General features: G+C 31.8%; 2 protein-coding genes across 7 annotated transcripts in view; both read left to right on the forward strand.

The window, feature by feature from the left end:
• Nucleotides 1–7,852, forward strand: part of LOC107446550 (cyclin-K) — a 75,831-nt gene extending 67,979 nt beyond the window's left edge. For all 6 annotated transcript variants that reach the window (XM_071185680.1, XM_071185676.1, XM_071185675.1 and 3 more), the window contains one exon: nt 3,809–7,852. In XM_071185680.1, coding sequence (XP_071041781.1) covers nt 3,809–3,815 — 7 coding nt within the window. In that variant the 3' untranslated portion in view covers nt 3,816–7,852. The remainder of the gene's footprint in view (nt 1–3,808) is intronic.
• Nucleotides 7,853–9,374: 1,522 nt separating this feature from the next.
• Nucleotides 9,375–19,028, forward strand: part of LOC107446543 (glucose-6-phosphate exchanger SLC37A2) — a gene marked incomplete in the record, with an annotated part of 16,749 nt that continues 7,095 nt past the window's right edge. Inside the window, 3 exon segments of the mRNA XM_043050445.2 lie at nt 9,375–9,644; nt 12,616–12,958; nt 15,606–15,879. Coding sequence (XP_042906379.2) covers nt 12,632–12,958; nt 15,606–15,879 — 601 coding nt within the window.

The raw sequence follows: 19,028 nt of genomic DNA on the forward strand, positions 1-19,028 counted from the left end.
CAAATATAAATATTTTTATTAATATATTATTTTGAAAAGAAAAAAAATTTATGATACATGAGATATTATCTCGAGTGATTTTTAATTGTGTTTTGATATTATAATTACTGATTTATATCTATTTTAAAATAAAACGGTTTAGAGCCTTTCTGGTTCATGGGATAAAGCACTCGCCTCACAACGAGGAGACCCGCGTTCGAATCCCCGCGATAGCTAGTCGATAAGAATTCCGCACCCGGCTCGCACTGACCCTGACTGATGTAAAATATCTTCAGTGGTAGACGAATCATGGGTTAGACTCCCCTTTTTGTCAGGCTAACCGTGGAAGGTTTTCGTGGTTTCCCTCACCATGTAATGTTATTGCGGGCTAGTCCCATCAAAAAAAGTCCTCCACGAAGACAAATTTCTATCAATACTTGATCCAGGAGTTCTCTTGTCTTCTGGATTGGGTTCCAAAGTCAAAAGGCTACGATGTTAAACATAGGTTATCGTAAACTTAAAATTTGGTAGACTGTTCAACGACGGTTATAAAACAACATGGTCTAAAGCTCGGAATTTCTTCTTACTAAGTTTAATCTTAATGACTCTAAAGGAAACTGATTGAATATATCTATGCCAATGCTTTCGGTTTTTCCGAAAGATTTTATATTTAATATGGTGGCAAAATTTATCTAACCGCATTTTATTTTTCTTTAAATGAATTTGGTTTAAAATGATTTTGACTACCATTAATTTTAATAATTGAAACATATGTATAGTACGTATAGCTTGCTATCATATACACCAGCTTACTAACGCAATTGAATTAGCTTTTTCCTACCACTAAGAAAACACTTAGTTGAAAAGCATAAAAGTTGGCAAGTATGTATACATGAATAAAAATATGATAATTTTACGATGGTGTGTTAAAGCTTTTACGCATTCTAAAATATATTTCTGCCTAAGGCTGTCATTTTTATTTTACTACTACCTGACAAAATGATCCTCGAATAGATTATAAGTTAGCAGGTATGCATTTTCAAACAAATATAATTCGCCTGTTATAGATTGAAATTTAAAGAAGTACTTGACAAAATTTTAACAATGTTTGCGCAAACTTGTTGTTATAACTTCAATTTGAAACATTTTACGTTGAGCAATCTGAATTCTTTATATTTGCGATCTTTGGAAATGAAATAGTTTTGTTTTTATTTTTTAAATCTTGGTATAATCGTAGAAATGACAATTAAACAATTCAATAAGTTTTCATAGATGTCTTTTGACGTACTCCCGCATACAATATTACGTTCTTAACGTAATCCTCATACAATATGTTATATTATGTTTGTAACGTTGACTTACTTGGGATAAATATGAAGAAAAAAATTTCATCACTAGTTCAAAGGATCTGTATGTAAGAGATTTAACTAATACAACGTATTTTCACTGTTCCGTTCTTATGCCCCTGTTATATATATATGTTATAAAAATTTACGAATGCAACATTCATGAATGTCAACTCGTAAGTCTTTGCTGTATTTTAAGCATTAGTAAATTCAAAATTAGCCTAAGCACTTTCGGTTAGCTCATTAAAACTTCATTGCCCGATAATCTGGTCTTGTGTCCTTATTAGGATAGTTCTGAAATAGTTGCTCAAAGTCTTATAAATCAAATTTATTAATTAAAAAGTAAAACAGTGAATTATAAAATGTACTAACACTTGAAATATCTGAATGAAATCTTCCGTTTAAACGGAAGAATTTAAAATTTTTTTGTAAATTTATTAAATATGACTAGAAATATTGTTTTTAATGAACTAGCTTAATGTTACATATTTACTACTTGTAGAACACTATATTGATTATCAAAAGTAAAGAGAATATCATTAAAATGAAAAATGCAGAGAATACGTATTATGATGCAGAAATACAGATTAATTTTATGGCAGAAGCACAGACTAAAGCATCAAACCAAATCACATTCCTTTTCTTGATTTCCAGTGATTAATCGCTTGTAAGAGGGATCACTAATTATTTTATTGTGGTCTTGGTTCAAAAGGACAACCGTTAATTTTAAGCACTACTTAACTATTTAATTTTAAGTATGCGAAAAAAATAATAAAGCATAGCTGTACCGTCTCAATTCCCAACTTTTTTCTAAATAAATGTTTTTTTTTTAAATTTACATTGATCTAAGATTTATCATTGAGTAAAATTTTCCTTTTTCAGAGTGGTTATACAAAAGAATTAGTAGATTGATTTTTCTCTTAAAAGTAGAGGGCGTGAATAATAGAATTGTCTAAATTAATCGTTTAACTAGGTAATAATTTGGAGTTTATAATAATTAGATAAACTTAGTAATAATTATAGTAAGAAATAGGTAGATAATCCAAATCTGGAATGTTGTTCCTGTATCACTAAATGTTTAGCTAGGTGAAAAGTGTTCAAGTTTAAATAATTTTTTTTTTCTTTTATTGATAATCTCTAGTATATATCTTCAATAGAATTGTTTAATCATACACGTTAATAATTTTTAGAATTTTCTCCTTACCAATATTTGTTAAAGTTTTAGTTTAATATTATATTTGTTATAGTAATTAATATGAGTTATCTCATTAATCTTTCTTTTTAATTAATATTTTCTTTAATAATGATATCGCATTTATATTGCATCTTCTTTAACCCTTTACTATTGTAAACATAGAAGACTATAATAAACCCTTAACTGAGTACAGTATTAAAGTTAAGCATTTCAAGTTTCGTTCCCACCAGGTATAATTACGTTATCAATTATAATTATTTAATTTGTAAATCTAATAACAATAAGGGTGATAAAATAATAAATTATTGACCTTTGTCGCGACATTGTAAGCAGTAAGTAGAAATGACATGCCGCTTATATGGCGGCATTGGCCCATTAAGCGTTAATACAACAAGATTTCCAAAGGAGAATAAAAAAAAGTGGTAGTTTGTTTATTCAATTAAATATATATATTTCTTCGTTTAGTTAACATTTTAATTAAAAAATGGTTATGGTTTTCAGTTCAGAGTACCGTTTTTTAAAATTAATTTTATATATATATAGATAAATTATATAAAATTTTATATATATAAAATACAAGCATATAAGTAGCATAGATATAAAGTTTTAGCCATGAAATTATGCAGCATATACAAATATAAAACAGAAAGAAGTAACTTTTTTATATTTACTTTTGGACTTATTCCAGTATAGCTCTTAACGCTTCTTATCTAATAAAAACTTCTTGACCACTTAGTATTGAAAGAATATATATATGTGTATATATATATATGTATATATATATATGTGTATATATATATATATGTATAAAAGTGATAAAATAAATACTTTGATAAAAGTGGAAATGTTGACGCTAGTAAGTCTTGCACACTTACTAGATTTTTTAAAATTTTACCCGCCAAGAGTTGAGCCATTGGACAAAATTGTACTGATATTTCGCTGGGCGTCTAGTGGTCCCTCAAAACTGTTATAGTTAACTTATCATCAGAGCATCCACCTGGTTTTGCAACCACTTAAATGCTATAAATTTTCCCCTCAATCATTCCACAACTCTTTATATGTGTTTGAGTTTTCGAATAATCTAATATTGTGGTTCTTAAAAACAAATACATTGTATGTATATATATATATAATATGCATAACTGTAATCATTTTGACGGACTCCGAGATTTCGGAAAAGGTCGGGTCTAACTTTCAGGGGATTAATAACTGTTGTGTTTCTTTCTGTTCTGCATTAAATTATCGACAAATACACTGCTTTCTAATGACTATTTTCTTTCTTTTGTAGCATGTGAGACAGAAAAGTCTGAGCCAGGGAATTCACTTCATTCCTCAGGAAACACCTCTCTATGGTGTTAGCGTGAACTGAAATTTGTGACTTTGGGTCTACTGAAAAATGTTCGAACCTGTGATCTACTAGCGTTGTTCAAAACGTTGACGAAAGAACCAGCAGAAATGTTTAAATATGAATGCATAAGGATTGTGAAGTTTAAACTGTTTTAAAGCCTATCTAATTGAACAGATGAATATATTTTAAAAGAAATAAATTGATATCTTCCTCATTGATATATTCCTTCTAGTCATAGAAGACTTTTATGGCAGAAGTGGGTTACTTTTCATGAAGTAGGGCACGACCTCTCAGTTTTTAAAACATATTATTTGAGTATAATTGTGTTTGCAATACAATATACAGGATATATTTTGCAATGACTGTCTTGGATATATGTTTTAGTATCCTTGTCAAAAACTAAGTCTGAGAAGTACACTGTAAAAGCTGCCTGGTATATTTTAGGTTTTTTTTTTCGTCTGTTAAAAAGAGTTTGGTAAACTTCAGTTTTTATCGCAAAAGCTTGGTAAAATGGTTGGCCGAAATGAAATCATATTAAAGCTTACTTCTGAATTTTGTCAAGCCACTGGGTAGAAGCCAAGTTTTCCAAAGTGGCTTGGTTACTCTTTTACCGCAACTATTTGGTAAAAAGGTGGAAATGGAATCATAACAAAGCATACCTTGAACCAAGTCACTTTGGTAAAAACTAGGTTTTACCGATAAAACTCAGAATTTAACTTCGGTTTTTTTTTACCATAACATACACATTAGGGGTCGAAAATTTGATAAGTAAGGTGGAAAAATGCTATCGAAATCTGACGAATCACCAGTGGGAAAGGCGGAGTGAAAATACCCAGAGTCATTTTGCATTGTCCCATGCAACTTGGAGGTGTTTCTCACCCCTAATAAGTGCATTTTTTTCGTCATTTTAAATAAGGAGTCTAAAAATTTACATTAAAGGTGGTCATTACGAGAAACCTTATACTGTTGTTTTTTCTTTAATGTTGTAATTATATAAAAAATAGAAATTAAAGATCGAATTTATTTTTCTATGTTGCAATTAAGTGAAAGCAAAGAACTGTACAACAATATAAACTCGATATTGAACATTCTATCCACTCATTTCGAGCATTACGATGCATTTTTCTCTTTCTGGTTTAGTTTCATCCATGGCTTCTACATTAGTTGAAAATGAAGTAATTGTAATGTTTATTTTATACTTCTTTGTATCAAATTTAAGGATGTATAGTGTGCATTTAATCTTTCAAATCTTCTCAGCTTGCTATTTGGAAAAATTCTTCGACTTTAATTTGGGGTACCTGATCGCCATGGAGATTAAACAAGCGTAGCTGGCTCCTAATATTAAAAAATATGAGAGCAAAAACCTATTACGATATTTTCATAACAAAACATGCTGGCTCCTAGAAAAGTTTCACTATAGTAGTCCCTTGATTTTAATGCAAATATTTAGTTTTATTGCTTAAAAAATTAAATAATTGCTCCACTTTTAAAGTTTTGAAGGGATCCTTAAGCCTATCCTTAAATATTAGTTTATTTTAAATGCTTAACCACAGACTAATAATGCTGGTGCTTATGCTTTATTTGCTTGTAATAAATTCAAAATTGATCATTTTCAGTGATCATTGCTTGATCAAAGCTGAAAGATTAGCTTTTTGTCTTTGTTTTTCAGCCACTGTTCAAAATTAGTGTGCTAGGGCTAAAAATTTGCATATAATTACGTCCTGAAATATCTAAAAAATATTGAATTTTTCTTTTTAAAACTTGTTTATTAAAATAGTTTTAAAATGTATCCTTCTCTCTATATCAGAGATGATTGTGCTCCGGAAAAAATTCGGATTTTTCGGTAAACGCGATCCGGAAGTTTCCGGAAATCCGAGGTCCAAAAGTTTCAAGAAATTATTGATCACATTTATGTATTAAAAAACATTTATGTTTTATTTAGAAATAATAGAACTCGAATTTGTACTTGGCATCTCTTTCATTTGGAAATATTTTTTCTAGTAGAATAATAAATGTGATTAGGGATAAAAGTAAATGTATGCATAATTATTCATTTAAATTATGCTGCATATAATTTATTTAGAATTTCATGTTTTGAAAATATCAATGATTTAAATTTATAAAGACGTTAATTTTTTGCAATACGTAATTAATGATTTTATTGGAGAAATTTTCAGGATTTTTGAGTTGGGCTCACAATCACCCCTGCTATATATAAATTGATTGCAAAGAGATTATGTTCGCTCATAATCGTGATTTGTTATTATTTTGTAAACAAATACGCAGTGTGTACTGAAAATATTTTATATCATTGTTTTTAATACGAGTTAAGTTTAATAGCGTTTTAAGAATTACAATTTATTTTCAAATACAAGAAAGTACAATTTATTTTAATAATTTTAGTTTGTTGTATCTTAAACGACGTTATTAAGATTTGTTTCTAATTGCCTTTTAAGCGTTATTTGTGAACAGATATTGATTTTAAAGTTATTATTTTTTTTGCAAGTTTTATATTTAGGTTTCTATCTCTGAAAAGTTTTCTACTCAGAAAAGTTTTAGTTTTCATACTCTAGTGTTTATTTACACTATGAAGTTACAAATGTATTTTTGCATTGACGTTTGCTTTCATCGCCGAATTTTTAAAATGACGTGCAAATTAAAATTCCAAGAAAAGAATTAACGAATTTTTGTTGCAAGTTTATCTATCTATAATAATGACAGTGGTATACATTTGCTCAAATTCATAATAATTGTAGTTATTGCCGTACACGCTTTTTCCCCCTAACGCATTATTACGAATTTAAATGGATATGTCAGGTATATATTTTGGTGCGATTGTTTGCATTTCATTGAAATATTGCACTGTGCGATTTTGCTTTATATAAGAGAACTTTTTTTTCGACCTTAGAACCTCAAAACAAACTTTAAGAATCAGTGAAAAAATAAAGTTTGTATTGAATATATATATAAAAAATGAAAATTGAATATATGTATCAAGATTCAAGACGCTATTGTTATACGCTGCCCTTATTGCTGAGAAAGTTCAAGCGTTACTCAAAAGCTAATTTTGTAAATGTTGTCTGTGATTGTTTTCCATTTGAGATGTGATAAAAAACATGCTTTTCTTAGCCAAGTTTTAAAATATTTTGGACTCTCTCAATTTAGTCTTAAGTTTTTTTTTGTGATCAAAGATGTAAATTTTAAAAATTTTCAAAGCAGCTTAAATTAAAAATAAAACAAATTTTAATCTTCAAGCTCAAAAATGTAAAGTAAGAGTAATAAAAATCATAATTAAATTTTACCTCCAGAATCTACTTGAGTAACCTAAATATTAGTCTGAAAATTGAAAATCTGTTTTTTAATAATTAAAATTAAGGTTTTCTGTTAAATTTCTGCAGACTTGAATGTTATATGTCATTATATATAATTTTATTTTACTTTTGACGTATTTAAAATTTGACATTTTTATTATTTGATTATTTTAATTTTGACACTTTTGTTTTACTTTACATTTGCTTTATATTTTTTTAAGACTAAAATTTGTTTTTGTATATACACTTTTAGAAAAATGAAAATTTATGTTTTTGACCGCAATTTTTTTTTTCTTTTTCAGAAATTTTTTTAAAATATAAAATCTTTACATACCATTAACACATCTTCACACTCATTGCTAAGCATAGTATTTTTTTTTCTCTAAAAAAGCAAAGAAAATAGAACAAAAATGATAGATTTTCCCTGATATTCATTCTTATTCATTCCGCCTTTCAGGAAATTAATATTTTTAAAGCAAGATTCTAAAAATCAAAATGACTCAGCTTTTTTTAATTAGTATTGAAAAAGTTGGATATTTTTTGACTTCTGCTTCAAATTATAAAATCTTTTATAGTTTATATCACAAATTGTTTATTTATCATTTCATAACATGTTGATTGTTGAAAATCTTTTCCTACTCTTGTAATGAATAAACTATTTTCTTATAGAAAACTGATTGTGTCTGTTGTTTTATTCGAAGGAGATTAAAATTGAATCCTTTGATTGTAGAAGAAATAGATAATGGGGAAATATGAAATATATTTAGTTCAACGCATGAGAAATTAGACAGGTGTGTTTTCTTATTTCTTGATGGGGAAATTTTTGAAAAAGTGGAATTTACAATATTAAATTAGGGTTTTTTAAAGTTTTTAGAATTGGTTACGAATTTTTTTTATCAAGAGATTTATTTCAAATACGAGGACGCTTTGGAAAGTTTCTGTCTTGAAATAAAAACTCCATATAGATTCAACAATTTTTTATTTTCATATAAAAGGTGCAGTTGCCCACAGTTTTTCACCATAATAGAGGATAATGTCTGTTTGTTTTGAACTTTTCATTTCTGCCTAACTCCTAATCGGTTTTACTTGATTGAAAACTTATTGAGTTTTCAATCAAGTATAAAGAAACCCCTTCTGAAATAAACAAATAAGAAATAACATAAAAGTTGACATGCTTCAAGCGCATAGCCAGATTATTAAAGCCTTTCTTTGAAAGCGCGAGAATAGAAATCTTTTTTGCTTTTGTGAGAAATATTCTCTGACGAGGCGTAAAAAGTTAAAGAGGCGAGTTTTTTATTGTAACGTCGGGCGCTGGGAAAAAGTACACAAAACTGAACAAAATGAAATTCAAAGGATAAGAAGGAACTTTATTGAACCATTCTATTCAGATGAATACGCTCCCAGAATCATAGATAGGCTTAAATTTCCTATCATTTGTACAGAATACTAGACCCCAAACCTTATCTTTCAAGATCTGGTGTACTCGGTACCCCAGAACGGTACTCGGTACCTCAGCCTCCGATTAGCTGGCGTTAATAGCACACACCATACCAATCAACCACCCATGTGCATCGTTCTGGCCTTGATAATAGCAAATATAGGAGGTCCAGTAGTCTGTTGTCATGTGATTTGTTGCCTGTAAGATGATCTATACCGAACCCTCGGACAGCTGTTATTGTCGTTTGAAGTTCTTTCCTCTCGCGAAATTTTTTTTGAGATAATCTCAGCCACATTCACTTGGACGATCTTTCTCATTCTGAATGATTCAATCTTAGTTGAAGGTATTCAAATGGATTTTCTGTTAGACGTATCACACTGTGGCCGCAATTAATTGTTTAAATTGATGCACACCGTGCAATGTCTTTGTCAGAAATACTGAACGAACGCCACCACGGTGTCTTACACCCTTTTTCACTAGCTGGCATGCTGAAACATTAAAGTGGACACTGTCAATTACTAAGTATTTTTTTATGTGTTCTAATTTTTAAAAATAAATCAATAGTGTGGTAACGTTGTGTGACAGTAATATAAAAATAAATTTGTTTATATATTTTTTACCATTTTATTTTATCAGATTCACTATGCAGTTTCTCAGCTTCTTGCATCCTCTGCGCACGTGCTCTCGACAAAATTTTTTTATAAATCTACTCTATGCTCTTACGCAGAGGACGCTGTAAGCCGAGACGTTGACGTCGGCTCTTACTGTGAACCCAACCTTACGCTTGCTATGAAATCTAGTAAAAGTTATTAATGTACCGGGTTATAATAAGCACAATTTTATTTTTCAGATTTCAGCAAGATTTTATTTATTTATGACCATGATCTCAAAACCGTCTCAAGAGCTTATTTTGTAAACAACTTTACAGAAAAAAGCTACAGTATTGTTAAATTAACCTTAAAAAAGGTTAAGTACTTTAAAGACATTCGTTAAATACATTTTAACTTTAAGCTATTTGAAACATTTTGTAAGTTTTTCTTTTTGTACAATTGTTTTTAATGTCAGTTCAATTACAGATTTCCCTGAGAAAATGTTGAGTTATGTGATTGTTTTTTAGTTGTTGTTTATTTTCATATTTATATTCATAGACATGCTTTCATATCGCCAAATATTAAAGAGCCCCCCAATTCTACTCTTTAACCAATTTTTATATTTATATTTTGCATAGTTCTAATTTTTAATAATTGTGATAAATGACTAGTATTTTTGCACTAATGCCTTATTATTAATTTATGAGTAGTATTACTCACCTAAATATAAAGTCTCCTAAAGTTCTGCTAAGTGTTTTTGAAAGTTCTAGTACTGAGGATTCATGAACTTGCTAAGTGAAAACAAGAAATACAAGTTAATTATTTTTATGCTAATAGCTTAAAGCAATTTTAACATAACACAGAAAAGAATAATAATGAATTTTTAAAATCTTTGTTTATAGTAAATCCTTGTATTGCTATTTTGTTGCAGATAAAGTGGAAGTCGTATGTTCGTATGTTTAGAAAAGCGAGAGGAATTTCTCGTAAAATTGTTGCAGTGCCAAATATTAAGTAATCTAATGCTTCAGTTTCGGTTTGATAGGAATTTTATCTATTGAAACTTTCGACATGAATTCGTGAAAAATTTAAAGATTCAGAGCAACGTCGTCAAAGACATTGTAGCGTTTCTACCAATACAATTATTCAATTCCTATTCACTAGTATGTAAGACATGTTAACTAACTTATTAGTATGTTGGGGTACCTTTTCATAGATGAAGGTTGACATTGTCGATAACACCAGCCCCCACATTGGCGACCTGCGGTCATGATCTGAACTCGCCTACTTCGATAGATGGTCCGTTTTGAACAGTTGACTTGTTATTTGTGACTCCGTCATTGTCCTAATCACGGTATTGCTACTCAGTCTCGATCACACACAACGTCGGCCTATATACACACTAGTAGTATTGTCAACACAAGTGCAACCACGACTGAAAACTTATTTATAGATCTCTAGATCAGCACTCAAAGTCCGGTGATTTTAATACAACTCTCCTGATTGCTCCTCACAAAATAGCAATTAAACAACTAGGTATATCCGTTCATCAAATTCTATCACAGATAAAATTCTGGTGGGGGAGAACTGTAGCGGTTCTACCACTACGATTTTTCAATTCCATTTCACTAGTATATAAGGCATGTTAACTCTGTGTTGGGGTTCCTTTTTATAGACAAAGGTTGACACTGTCGATAACTTTCACCCACAACATTACTAGCGTGAATGCAGAGTCGTAAGGCGTTAAGTCACCTCATTGAACGAACTGCCTTCCTTAGGCGGGCAATTAATAAAAGTGTTGCGAGCCCATGTGGCTATATCTTTTTTGCCAAAAATTAATTAATATTCTCCATAGAAAATTCCGATATTAACTCGAGAAAGATTTAAGGATTTAGAGCAATATAAGAAAAACCTCTAAAAAAAAGTAAAAAAACTCAGTGGCGCAACAGCGTAAAGAGGGCCAATGCCTTCTGTGCTTATCTCAGTTTTCTTGACCTTGGGTTCTGGGGTGCAGGAGCAGATGTTCCGGTTAGGTGATCAACCTAGCGCGAAACGCCCAGTGTTTAGTTCCCAAGCATGCTTGGTACTCATTAATCGACCCACTGAAGGGATGAAAGGTTGAGTCAACCTTGCCCGGCCCGAGGATCGAACCCAGGACTTGTGGCACGGGAGCGCGAAGCGCTACCAGAGCAATATAAGAAAAGAGGAAAAATAATGAAAATGCTGGGGGCCCATGTTGCTATGTCTTTTTAACCGAAAATTAAAATTTCTACAGCAATGGCATTTTATATTTCAGAGTAATTGCGATTCGTGGCACTCATTCAAAAAACAGAAGTGTGTTGTTGCGAAAACATATTTAAAGCAATGATGGACAAAACAGCAATGATGCATCACATTTCGGGATAATTAATGAAAGCAACAAGAAAACATGGATAGCCTACAATTGAATAAATGGTTCCCAAGGGAATATTTTAAGTGATTAAGTCGTGCGAAAGATGGGTATGTCTAGATCACGTAATTGTACGACTTTTTAGTCCTAGAATGTGAGCATAACGCTGTTGTTGATATTTATAAAAGGAATTGTTAATGACGAGCACTATCTACGACAAACAGTTATGAGCAAATGATGCAAAAGTTTTCGTGCAAGATAAATATCAATAAATGTACCAAGATCAGAGCAAGCAAACACTATAATTTCTATTAGTTCAGTAATGCTGTTAATGCAAATTTTAAGGTAATCATAGAGTTACGATTCATGATATCTGTGCAGCATTTTATGAGCATGGGAACTTGGAAATTACCTTGGGTAGCTGAAATTCGCACTACTCCTATGCGAGTTGTTCTGTTCTAGGCACATCCATCTTTAGTAGGACTTTATATTTACTTTAAATGCTCTCATGCGAATCGGTTAATCTACACGCAAACTTTCGGGCATTCTCCCAACCTTCCTTTATATTCCCAACCTTCCTAAATGTTAACACTGCTATCGTTACTGTATTTCTGAAGCTGTCACAGACTTATCATTTGAGCAATCATAACAGTTTTAATTTTTATACATACTTTCAAAAATTCTGAGTTTGTTTATGCCACTCCAATTTTTTTTAGTATTCTTATTGCACGACACAAACAAGTTAAACAAAAAGTAAACGTAATAAAAATTAAGGAAAATGAGCTAAAATACATAAAATTGCTTAATTCTCTAAATAATCATTTTATAGGCACAAAATGGAGAATCGATTTTCTCCAGTCCTTGGAGTTGAGGTTCGTTCATAGTGTCTGTATGTTTTTGCATTATTTTCTCCTTTATCTATTCCAATACTCAACAAACCTTCTACAATTGATTAATTTTTTGTTTGTATTGCTATTTCTGAAATGTACACTTTTATTCTTTATTTTATTAATGTACACTAGACATTGTTGGCTCCAAATGGAAAAAGAAGAGATTGGTGGTATGCCTCCGTGCATTCGACTTTTGGCACCTTATTTACCACGAGACAGGATCCGAAGGAATCGCTTCATCGGCATATTGACAATATGTCTAACTTTCACAGTACACATCTGCTTTGCCGCATCTCGCAAGCCTTTAACACTAGTGCAGATGAAAGTAACTGTAGAATGCAATTTGTCCGCAGTTTCATATTCAAATTACTCTTACATCCCTAATTGGTGTTCAGGTGGATGGTGGAAAAATGCAGATCGTAGTGTAGAGCATATGATGGGAAATCTATTAACAGGGTTTCTTCTTATTCGTGGAGTAAGTTACATTTTGAACAATTTTTTTATAAGTTCATAAATGAAGATCAAGGGGGAAGAACGGCTTATGTCCACGAACGCTGCTTTTGAGAAAACCGATTTTCAAGGTTTGAGAATTTTCAAGAGTGAGCATTCGATTGAAATCGTAAAAATAAGAACATACACGATTATTACAAGTCTTTATTTACATCCCCCAAAAATTTCACGACAAAATTTTCAGTTTTTTTATGTTATTAAAATAACAACAACTGAAAATTGGGCAAGGAAGCGTTTCCTCGAAATTTCCCTCCAATCAATGCTTAAACTCCCTGTCGACTACTTCACTATGCTTTTCTTTATTCTCTTTGTATAAGCGTGGACAGAAGATGGTTTCTTCCGTGCGGCCTATCATCACTGTGTAACAACTCTCAGGGAGAACCATTTTTCCACGTTATTGATTTGTCAAAACTTAGAAATCCTCAGAATGCAACAGATGGTGATCCATTCGTCATTCCTTGCGAAAAACGAACTTAAAACCGTTCTTCCCTTTTGATCTTCAAATAGTTAAGAGGACTCTATATCACGGTAGAAACATTGAATGGCAAATTCTGCCCCCACCTCCATATGTACTTTATAAAAGTTTACAGAAAAGTGTAGTTCAGGTAAACCTAGAGTAAACCACTATCTTTGAAATACTGAAAAAATATTTTCAAAATACCAAAATGCAAGCAAAATACTGCAGGATTATTTTTCCATTGCCTAATCCTGAGTTATGCCACCATGATTTGTTTTCATTTTTAAATTATTTTTCAGCATTCGAAACTTCGTTCTTTTCTCATTTCACATGAAATCACTTTTCTCTAAACTTAAAATTTTTTTTAAATTACTCATGCAGGTGGAGGAGAATTTGTCATTAAGGGATTCTTCCGCAGTATAGCGTCCTCTTAGGTTTCGGTACGGTAAAGTAGTCATACTTCAAATTAAAAACTAATAAATGTTTTTAAACTATTACATATTACAAAAGCAAAAAAGAGACAAAGGAATAAATTAATTATTAAAACATTAAATCAAAATGGAAAAGCGCCTAAAGTAGCTAAAACCAAGCTTGCTTCATTTTAATTTCGAAATTCAAACAAGCATTAAAGCAGGAAAAATAAATAAAATAGAATCTATGTGTGTTTGTAAGACAGAACTTCTTCAGGGGACACACTGTCTACAAACAGACAGGAGCCTTTCTGTTGTCAGTGGAAAAACCAAAACTGACAGTACCCCGAGGCCCAATAATGGATAGACAAATAAGAAAATCATTACCAGAAAAGCCCTGAAAAATAATGAACCACCAAACACACGAAGTAAGACTTCAAAGAAACGCCTGTCCCACAGTGGACTGATCGTTAAGACACGATTCCCAGCAGATCACCGAAGTCAAGCATCACTGACAGCTGTCAGTGTGCGGGTGGGTGACCACTTGGATCAGTCTGCGTAGGGACCGAGGGTGTGCGGTATTGGTCCTCGTTAAACTGTGCTACCGTAAAGTGCTCGACTTCGCGCGCAGGTCGTCGGGCTACCGAAGCGGGGGTGCCATCCCCTCCGCAGAGGATCAGAATTGTGATGGCATGTCTTCGGATCATCCTCCGGGATGTTTCCCAGACCGCCGCCAATAGCCCATTGTGCATTCTAACCCATGATCCGTCTACCATTAATGATAGTTTACGTCATCCGTCTACCATTAATAATAAATTACGTGTGGTAAGTGCGGGCCGAGAGCAGAATTCGTATTAATCATCCATCACTGGGATTTAAACCTGGATCTTCGCATTGGGAGGCGATTACTCTGTCCTCTGTCCATGATTCAGAAACGAACGAGATACAGAACTTAGGCCACCTACTCCTGATTTGTAAGCCTTAGGGCATACTCCTGCGACTCATGTAATATCAATTTTGAGCTTCGCTCAACATTTTGTATTTTTGAAACGTGTTTTAAATTGATTTTAGTAATTTAACCTGGCCTGGTGGCCGTTCGACTGCCGTCGATCCAGGCTGGTGCCGAGACTCGACGTCTCCGCTTCCACCCGGCCTCATCGCGCAGTGTGTTTCCCTTCCTTGCCTCCTTTGCCATCCGGCGCGACTTGTGGTGCTCCTTTTCGAGCGTTGCTCGGGGCCTTGTGCCTGAGAGTCCACCTTCTGCTTGGCCTCAAATACTTTGCGAGTTCTTTCGTAACGGCGAGACATCAAATTTCTCTGCGTATGAGCATATTTGCCTGGACCGCTTAAATCCAACTCCTTACTCTGTCCTTTGAACAACCACAGCTATTCCATCTTTATTTTCTATTTTTCGTTAATGTTTTATTTCGCAATTTACGTTTGATTTCTTCATTCACTTCTGGAAATCCTGAGAATGGGCTCCTGTTTCTAAGCGCTTGAAACATGTCGACTTTTGTTACGATCTCATATTTTTTTCTAAGCCAATGAAGTAATTAATCAAGTAAATTTTTCTGGTTCAGTTTTTTAAGATTGTTTATTTAACACTTCGGTTATTAGTATGCTAGTGTCATATGTGTTTATTAGGAAACTTGATATGGAAGCGGTATCAGTTCCGATTCAGTTTATTGAGATTGTTTATTTAACACTTCATTTATTAGTATGTTAGTGTCATATCTGTTTATTAGGTAACCTCATATGGAAGTGGTATTATTGCTGATATGATCAATCCAAGATATTTTCTTTCTGCTGGATGTTTTCTGACCGGAAGTTTTGCTATATTTTTGGGACTAGCTGAAAAATGGAATATTGCTAGTTACGAATACTTTGGTACAGTAATGGCTAATTTTGCCATTTTTCAGTCAATGGCTTGGCCAATTCTTCTGGCTTGTACAAATAACTGGTACGATGGTTTTCGCAGAGGACTTTTTTACGGTATTTGGAACATCAGTAATTATGTAGGTACGTAATATTATTTGCTTTTGCTTGTGCTTTATTTACCAAAAAAATTATGTTATTGTTATTTATCGGTTAGCAAACCGGTAATTGATCGGTGTTAAAAGCAAATTGTGTTATTGAGTTTATAAATAATGATAAAACAATGGAAAATTACAGACATATGAAAAAAAGGAGGGGGAGGGAGGGACGGAAAATAATACTAAAAAAATAACAAACAACTGGGAAAAAAAGGATAATATTTTTTTGAAAAATCCGGAAAATAAAAGATGTAATCTTTTCATCAGCCCACACGATTATACCTGCAAAAAAGAGTGTTTGTTGTATTGTTGTTTGTTGAGTGTTTGTTGTATTTTTACAAAAAATACAACAAATAAAATAGAACACAATAAATAAAAATGTAGCACGTAAAAACAGAAAATAAAATAAGATAAAAAGAAAAAGAAAAAACAGAATAAAACATAACCAATAAAGCGAGTACCGAATTCAAATGTACTTACAAGAACGGGAAATTTTTCAAGAATGATTTAAAAAAAGATTTTCGTAACAAGATTGCCAGATTGCAAAATATGAAAACAAAAGCGCAGATTGAGCGTAAGTAGAGGAGTTTTGTTTTAAAGTGCCTTTCTTACTGCATTGCTTGCATTCAAAAGTGCGTTTGATTTGTTAGTTACCAAGGATGGGCTCGAAATGGATTTGCGCAAGGTAATAGTATACTGGATAATTTAAAGAAGTTGACCATAAATAATTTTAGAAAATAAAAATTTTTATTTAAGAAAAAAATAGAAAATAGAAACATGAATTGCCTGTTTTGCATATAATTTAAACCACGGATTTGCCCGAAATGGATTTGCACATGAAAAAATTATATAAATTAACAAAGAATATATAAATATNTAAGGATACGTATTTTCCTGGAGAACTAAATATACACCTATATTCAAAATGGTTTTGAATAACAAATTGGCTTATGGGTGATTCTTTGGAAAAAAAATTTCTTTAAATTTAAAATCTTCAAAATAATCTAATTTTTTTGTTTAATTATTAAGTTACATTTATTAAGATCTTACAGACAGCAGTGTAGTTTATTGACATTTACTCAAGAAAAGAAATAAAATAGAAATTCACCAAATTTTGAATGCCAGGAAAATGAAATATTATTCTAGAAGTTTAAAAAAAAACACTGTCATTTTAAGCTAATAGTAAGTAACTCAACTTAAGCCTTTGAGTTAGAGGGACCATGAATTGCTTAAATTAATTCTTTTATCTACTGTAGAAAGAATCAAAAATGTTTTTGTTGCTGATATACACAGAATTAAATTTTGATTACATTCCAGCATATTACAATCTTACATAAACTTGGTATTAGATAAATATTTGCTTTCTCTCTTTACATTCAACTGTTTAAAAAATTTTGTTTTAACTGTTTTAATGTCCTAGCATTCATAAGCCGGGAAAATGACAGCCCGGATAATGACAATTTGCCATTATATAACATTTAACTTTAATTTAACATTTCGGTCTGAAATGTTTACATTCCGCAGAAAACAGCAGGATTTCTTGAAATAACTCAGGTAAATCCATGTAGTTTATGTTATTATTGATTTCAAGAAGACAGGAAAATGACAACATAAAAACCTACTCACCTTGAAAAATTACTTGAAATAGGCTTTGAACCAGAAAGTTGGTTCTTTATTCATGCAATAAGACATGTTCAGATAGGATGGTATTCTAATCTATATATCAACATAATATATTGATTGCTGGTGCTATCTATTTTGGTTATAAATCAATAAATAAAAGTAGCCTGGAGAATGACAGATTTTCTTGTGACAAACAAATTATTGACAGAAAAAATTACTTTCAACTAAGTTTTTGTAAATAATACCCTCTGCATAGATTCTAGAAATGCTTACAACGGTTGAGATAAAAAAAATTAGATATTGATAAATTTATGGGAAGTTTTGAAGCTAGTTATTATGGGATAGATTGTTTGTGACGTACCAGGAAAATGAGATTTTGAAATTCAATTAAACTTTTTAAATATACAAAACTGTAAATGCTAGTACAAGGTCATTTTTAAATGCTAACAGCAATTCTATTTATTAAAATTTTAAAAAAAAGTTTTTTAGTAGTATAGTATTAGATCTTGAAGCAAAAGACTGTAAGTTGTCATATTTCGTGAGAATCACCCATATACAGGATGATTCTAAAAAGATGGGCAAAATTTTAGAAAGTGATAGTACACACCCAAGCAAACAATTTTTATCAAAGAATGCATGGTCGAAAACAAAACGTAAAACCGCTAGAGGGCGTCAAAGTTTATGTTCTTATATGAGGCAAAAGCACACAAAGAATGATGAAGTTAAGTTATAAAAGCAAATTAAATGGCATGTGATTACAATAAGTGTTCAAAACAGTGGCCGGCAGCGGCAATGCACGCAGTACAACGGTAAAGAAAAGGTAGACGAACATTCTCAAACACACCAGGCATATCAGGAACTTTCTCTGCAGCGGCCGAAAGCTCTGCTACCAGTTCTTCTGCAGATTCAATGGAAGTCTAATACATAAGAGCCTCCAGTTGTCCCCACAAAAAGAAATCCAGACATGCAAGATCTGGCGAGCACGGCAGCCAAGCTAGGATCACCTCGCCTAGAGAGCCTAGAGTAAAAGAGAGTGGACAAGGGAGAAACGATTCCTGATTGGTGGACAGAAAAACTTTACCGCCGGAGGCGAGAGTGGAAAATTCGCCATTGGAATTACACGGAGTGAAAATTATCTGACTCAAAAAAATTATGTTCTGTATTAATAAATGCATGTAATAAGTTCATTACTTACTTTTTTTCAATAAGAAACTTCACAGTTACAGTAAATGTTAAAATTATGGCTGAAAATTTGGATAGTTGTTAGTTATTAGAATTTATCCTTATTATCACTTACTTGCGTGCATATAAAGTTATGTTTATCTCATTGTAAAGAGAACAAGGTGATGAAATAACTAATGGTTAGATAAGAATAAATGTATTTACTTTTAATGCACATAATTTCTATCTAAATTACTTATAAATTTTAAGATTTGAGCATCTTTTTATCAAAACTTCAGAAGTGCAGAGTTTGGCGATATTACTTTGACATGTTGGCGCGTTACAATGTTC

This window comes from Parasteatoda tepidariorum, chromosome 9, assembly GCF_043381705.1.
Source record: "Parasteatoda tepidariorum isolate YZ-2023 chromosome 9, CAS_Ptep_4.0, whole genome shotgun sequence".
In the NCBI taxonomy this organism is placed as follows: domain Eukaryota; kingdom Metazoa; phylum Arthropoda; class Arachnida; order Araneae; family Theridiidae; genus Parasteatoda; species Parasteatoda tepidariorum.